The sequence below is a fragment of the Nannospalax galili genome, unplaced genomic scaffold (genome assembly GCF_000622305.1).
Source record: "Nannospalax galili isolate Female #2095 unplaced genomic scaffold, S.galili_v1.0 scaffold87, whole genome shotgun sequence".
Taxonomy (NCBI): Eukaryota; Metazoa; Chordata; class Mammalia; order Rodentia; family Spalacidae; genus Nannospalax; species Nannospalax galili.
This window is the reverse complement of record NW_008360320.1, coordinates 7,350-14,360: the sequence shown is the minus strand read 5'-3', so window position 1 is coordinate 14,360 and position 7,011 is coordinate 7,350. Positions and strand designations below refer to the sequence as shown.

The following is a 7,011-nucleotide window of genomic DNA, read 5'->3' as shown; positions in this document are numbered from 1 at the left end:
TGGCCACAGGCCACATGGCAAACTTTATCTTTTCTTACCATACTAAAAAACTTTTTAAAAAGCAAGAAAATAGACAGTGTCTCTACTTTTGAATAACTTTAAAGATGTCCGGGAATCTTCATCTTCATGTACAGAAATCTGTAATGAAATGCTTCTAATCATGTGGTTATTAAATAATTTAAAAAAAATGGCCACATGGCAAACTTTATCTTTTCTTACCATACTAAAAAACTTTTTAAAAAGCAAGAAAATAGACAGTGTCTCTACTTTTGAATAACTTTAAAGATGTCCGGGAATCTTTATCTTCATTTTTAGAGTACAGAAATGATGGTTCTGTGAACCTGGCAGTGAGAGGACTTTTAATCTTTTTGTTATCCTATACCCTCCTTCACGTGTGGGCAAACTCACTTAAGAGAGTGTTCCAAGGAGAACTCAGGAGGTTTCAGGAGCTCAACACAGTCCATCTGACTGTGAGGTATCTACTTATTAAACAGACAAGAGACATCCAAGGAACTGCTCTCTGTAGACTGACACTCTTGGGAGGCCTGTGCTCTTGGGAAAATTAATCACTGTCTCAGGTCTCTATTTGCCTGTGTGATAGCAGGTGGTAAGCTGGATAATGATCAAGGAGACTTCCTACTGTATTCTAGAAATGTGATTCACTATGCTGGATGCTGGTAATAGTGTTGGGGTTCTAACTGCTCTTACATCACTGGCGATGTCCCGGGAGGCCTTGGCCGCCACGATGGGAATGGCATCGCTCCTCAAGTCGTAGCCTTCCTTCTTGGCTTCTTCCATGGCTTGCCGATAGAAGTTCTGGGGAAAGAAGTAACAGCTTTTAATACAGAACTCATTTTCATTCTAAAAGCTTTTTTTTTTTTTTTTTTTGGTCGAAAGAAGACAACCCTTGGATACAGAACTATATAGCCTTGATTTGAAAAAAAAAAAAAACAACTTTCTATTTTTCCAAGATATTAAGTTAGATGGAAATTTTTGCATTCAGCAGATTTTAACATCATAACTAAATTCTTATAGATTTTAGACACTAAATCAACAGCTCTCAAATGTGTTTCAAATGAAACAACCGAGAAGTATGATTTAGCTCTAAATTCGAAATAGGAACAATGTCACCACAGCATCATCTTGTAGCAATACAGAATGACGGTGAGCATATGTCCATAGTCAGAACTGTGCTACAGTTCAGGATGCACTGAGGCTTCTCCACGTCGCTGCTAACATTTAAGTGCTGCCTACAAATTGGTCTCAACTGCTAGAAATTGTTAGCAGACATGGAGAGAGCAGGGACCAAGACTTATCAGTCAAAACACAAAATGAATCTACTTTTTTCCCTTTGAATTGAGAAAACACCACCACACCACCACAGTTTGGTTTCTGTTGTAGAAGAGTAGATTTTTGTTGTTGTTGTTTGTTTTTGTTTGTGAACCTTGATTTTTGTTGTTGTTGGTGTTGTTCAAAAGAATTTTGGCCAATTCTGAATCCTTTTGAAAATATATAAAATTTAAAAACTGATAATATTAGTAGTCAGAAGTATTAGTAGTCTAGCTTTTTAAAAAAAAATTGGTTTTGGTTTATTTATTTTTATTTTATGTGTGTGTATTGCCTGCATGTAGGTAAGTGCACCTGTGTTGTTCAATGCCCACAGAGGACAGAAGAGGCCATTGGATCCCCTGGAACTGGAGTTATAGACAGTTGTTAGCTGCCATGTAGGTGCTGGAATTCGAACCCAGGTCTTCTGCAAGAACAGTCAGTATTCTTATCCGCTGAGCCATCTCTCCAGTCCCCATAAATTAGCTTTTATTATTAGATCTCTTAATGAGATTTATGTTACTTACAGGAACTTGTGCCTTTATTGAAAACGATTTTGATGGGTACTATTGAATTAAAGGGCCTGTCTGGCAGAGTTTTAATGGTCTCAGGCACACATTGTGCTGACTACTGGAGCAGGTATGCTTTTTTTTTTCTTTTTAAAATTAAAATCCTTATATAATCATGCTTGGGCAAATATTTTAATGGATATTTTGATATTTTAGAATGAATGTTTTCCTTATTCTGAAATTTTTTCATACGTATAGAAAGATTGTAAGAGTGGTGCACTGACCACCCAGCCAGCCAATTCATTCACATTCTGCATTTTCTTTCTCTCATTAATGTATCTGTATATATTTCTTTTTCTCTTTTTCAATTGTTGAATCAATTATAGACATCATGAACTTCATGCCTAGATTCTTTACCACATATTTCCTATGGATAAAGTTTTAAGCAATCCCAGTGTTTTTTGAATGCTCCAAATTTATGTTATTATTGACAAGATGTTATCTAATATACAATAATTATTCAAAATTTACCAGTTGTCTCAATAATATCATATATATATATTCTGATATATATTTCAGAATTCAAGTAAGGAACGCAAGTCACATTTTTGGTACAGTCTCTCTTCTTGCCTTTGAACTGTAGCTTTCTTATTTAGAAGTGAAAGAAGAGTGACTGTGAAGAGGACATAGAACATCCTATAAGGTCAGGGCCTTCTCCTGTAGAGTATGCAGGGAAGTTCAAGTTATGTCAGCTGATTGGCTTAAAACATCCATACGCCACAGAAAGCCTGTGTAATACTGAGGTGTGAAGGCAGCTCATCTCTATACATGTTGCAGAGACAGGGACTCAGTTCAACTCCATTATCTAAACTGCAATTTTTTTCTGCTTCTATTAGATGTATTATGTCATTTAAAGCAGATAGTCTTATTAGTACCACTGGACAGTTCTACAAAAAGTTTTGGAAATCACTTACAATTTTAAGGGAGAAACAATGTACTGCAATATTTAGGAATTTAGCTTTCTTTCTGCCTGGTATTGGTCAGTGTCTATTTTACTGTTGAGGCTGCATAAAGACAAAAATCTTAAATATAAAGAAAATTCTTTAAAAGTATAGCAGAAATAATTTAAAGCTAATTTTTTTCAGTATTATACCACACTGAATATCCAGTCTAACCATATTAGATTGAACTAAGAACATCTGTACTTAGTTTACATCTGTATTTTAAATGATACAGATACATTAATATTTAAATTACTTCTGACTCCTAGATATTATATGTTTATTATGTGAGTTATAGTTCTTTCTTTCTTTTTCTTTTCCTTTTTTTCTTTTTGAGACAGGGTCTCCCTATATAGCTCCAGCTGGTCTGGAGCTCACTTTGTAGACCAGACTGGCCTTGGTCTCACAGAGATCTGCTTGTCTCTGCCCCTTGAGTACTGGGATTAAAGATGTGTGCCACCACACCAGTCTTTTTTAAAAAACAGGGTCTCACTATGTAGTCCTGACTGGCCTGAAACTCACTATGTAGACCAGGCTGGCCTGGAACTCACAGGGCTCCACCTGTCTCAGTCTCTGCTGGGATTAAAGGTATGTGCCACCATGCCAGCTGTCACTTCATAGTCTTCTGAAAATTTACTGATTTTCATTTTATGTGTATAAGTGTTTTGCCGGCATGTACATAAGTGTACCATGTGCATGCAATGCCCTCGGAGGCTAAGAGAAGGCATAAGATTTCCTGAAACTGGAGTTAGAGAGGCATGTGGATCCTGGGAACAGAACCCAGGTCCTCTGTAAGAGTACCCAGTGTTCTCAACTGCTAAGCCATCTCTCTAGCTCTCCATCCATATTCTTTTTTTTTTCTTCTTTTCCTTCCTTTTTTGTCTTTAAGACAGGGTGTCCTTGTACTCCAGTTGACCTGGAACTTGCTATGTAGACCAAGCTGGCCTCTCAGATCTGCTTGCCTCTGCCTCTGGAGTGTGGGAATTAAATGCATGGGCTACCATGCCCAGCCCCTCTCACATTCTTTTTAAGATGAGATTTTACAAGGAAAAACAAAAGTAAGAATAAGAATAAATTTAACGTCTTTGAGGTAAAATGTAGTTTGCTTTTCTTTAAAAAGTCTATGCTTCAATTAAAAAAATATTTATTTTTAATTGTGTGCTTGTCTGTGCATGGGTGTGTACACGTGAATGCAGATATCCACAGAAACTAGAGGTGTCAGATTCCCCTGGAGCTGGAGCTGCAGGCAGTTGTAAGCAGTCCTACTTGGATGCTGGGAACTGGACTTGGGTTCGCTATAAGAACCGTGCATGCTCTTAACCACTGAGACAACTTTTCAACTCCTACATGTTTGGTTTATAACTAAAGAATCAAATACTCCATTGATTCAAGAATAAATGCTAAGGTATGTCTTTAGAGTACAAATGGGAAAATGTGCTGGAATCATCTCATTGCTTCAGGTCAGATTTCTTTAAATTATCCAGCATTTGAAAGGGACACAGCATTTGAAGAAGAGAACATTTTCATTATCTTCAAGGCTATATTTTAAAGCTTGTTTTAGTAGATAACTTATGCAAGAGAACTAGAATAGGTAGGTACATGAGAATTAAAGAGGGGGAAAAAAGGTGTGTTTGTTTCATTTATTTTCATGGAGTGAACTATGGAATGAAGGTGCCATGATGATGAAGGTACCTCTGTGACGGTTATTCTGAAATCTCATCTTCGGAAAACAGGGAGTTAGGGAATTAGTCTTGCCATTTTAAAAAAAGTATTTATTTTATTTTATTTATTTTATTTTATGTGTATGCATGTATTGCCTGCATGTAGGTAAGTGCACCCCTGTCATGCAATGCCCACGGAGGTCAGAAGAGGCTGTCGGATCCCTGGAGCTGGAGCTACAGACAGTTGTTAGCTGCCATGTGGGTGCTGGGCTTCAAACCTGGGTCTTCTACTAGAACAGCCAGTGTTCTTAACTGCTGAGCCATCTCTCCAGTCCCTAGTCTTGCCATTTTAAAGAATTTTAAAGAAAGTAAATCCAGGGGCTGGAGAGATGGCTCAGTGGTACTAGCTACTCTTACAGATGACCCACGTTCGGTTCCCAGTACACACATGGAGACTAACAACCATCTGTAGAACCCTAGTTCCAGGGGATCCAACACCCTCTTCTGACCTCCACGGACATTACATGCACATGGTGCACTTACATACATTCAGGCAAAACACTCATACATGTAAAATAAAAACAAATAAATAAAAAACATTTTTTAAGAAGAAAGTAAATCCAGTTGAAAATTTTAGAATAATAATGAAAAAAAAAAAAACAACCCAGCAGTCTCTTAGAAATCTGAAAGGAAAATCTACTTAAGTTCTCCTCAGATACACAGGAGTAAGAGTTCCTGTACACTCTGGGACAGAAGCTGAGGCATCTGCCTGAGGTCCAGGAAGTCTCTAGGGAGAAGCTGGTCCCACCAAGAAGCCCACTCTACAGTGACTGAGCCAGGCCAGTTGGGTATCCTGACGAGTCCTGTCCTAGGGTCTGTTCTGTGATGCTGGAGGAAGGAAAATCACATCTGTTTCACTTGATTTGTCTTGGCTGTGTGAGATAAATGTACCTTATCTTTCAGACTACATTATTATGAGTATTTTAAAATTTTTATTTATTTTTTCAATGAGTATGCATTTAATATGGATAAAATAATAAACTTCGAGTCTTGAGAATGAATGCTTAAATTTTCCACTGTTATTAAACCAAAGATAAGTGTCCTTTTTAAAAAATGAAAATATAATACATAAAATCATAAGAAATTAGCATTCATGAATCAGCCAGATGAATCCTTCACTTGGGCAAGAGCAATTGAGTAAGAAACTATTGACACAGTAGAAATTTTGGATTGTAAAGATAATTGCATTTTTCTCTTAGATTCTAAGTTACCTAACAAGTTGAACAAAGCTGGAGCAGTTCATAAAAGAATTTCATTGTCCCTGGGCAATTTTGAAATGAGTGAATTTTAAAACTCTCATTTTGATTCTTGTCAGCAAATTTCATTATTTTGAATATATTAAACACATCTAATTTTCATGGTAACTTTAGGGTAAAAGGAAGGAACTAAAGTTTATTAATCAACTATCTTATACCAGTTTCTACACTACCCACCATGCTTTAGATTTTACCTCATTTCATCATCATAAAAAGTTTCAAGGCGAAGACTTTTAATCCCATTTTATGGATGAGGTAACTGAAGAAAACAAGTATTTCAGAATAAAGTTTGAAACAAGTTCTAATTTGATATTATCTGTGTGTGTGTGTGTGCATGTGTGTGTGTGTGTGTGTGTGCATGTGCATGTTTGCATATGTAAGTGCAGTACACATGTGCCATAGTGCACGTGTGAAGATCAGAGGACAACCTCGGGTGTCAGGCTTTAGCTTCTGCCTTGTTTGAGATAAGATCTCTAACTCACCGCTGTTTAACACCAGGCTAGCTGCTTGGGAACTTTCAGGAATTCTCCTGTTCCCACCTTTCATCTTTCCTTAAGAGCGCTGGAATTATAGAGTTGGACTACCACATCTGGCTTTACCTGGTTTCTGAGGATCCAAACTCAGGTCATCATGCTTACACAGCAAGTACTTTACCCACTAAGCCATCTTCCAGCCCCAGCAATAATTATCTTTATTTAAAATTATATTTTAGTAATTATTTGTTGACTGTAAAACTTTTCTTTCCTTATAGAGAGACATTTTTCTGTTTATCTATCTACCTATTTTAATATAATGATATATAAATTTAAAGTAAGATAGTGAGTATAAAAAACAAAACCAAGCTACTCAGTCTACTAATGACTTAGATTCATAATTCTGATATTACTACATCAGTAAAAATCAATGTCTCCAGATGAAGGAAATGAAAGAGATGATGGTCTTACCTCACTATAGTTTATTTTGTTTTGTCTGGCCAACATAATTTCTGGTGTATCAGGCATAATATGGACCTGAGTCTTATCCTTCTCCCAGGCTTCTGTATATAAGCGCTGTAAAGGATAAAATAGTTAAGGAATAAGAAACACATATACATACACACATATATATTTTTAAATATTTTATTTATTCTTTTTATTTTATGTGCATGAATGTACTGCCTGTATGTATGTAAGTGCAACCATGTTGTGCAATACCCACC

The 7,011-nt window shown here is 36.5% G+C and overlaps 1 protein-coding gene across 1 annotated transcript in view; it reads right to left on the bottom strand.

The window, feature by feature from the left end:
* Neb (nebulin) overlaps window positions 1–7,011 on the bottom strand; it is a gene marked incomplete at its 5' end in the record, with an annotated part of 124,214 nt that overhangs the window by 113,567 nt on the left and 3,636 nt on the right. Inside the window, 2 exon segments of the mRNA XM_008825145.2 lie at window positions 709–816; window positions 6,758–6,862. Of these exon segments, the coding sequence (XP_008823367.1) occupies window positions 709–816; window positions 6,758–6,862 (213 nt within the window).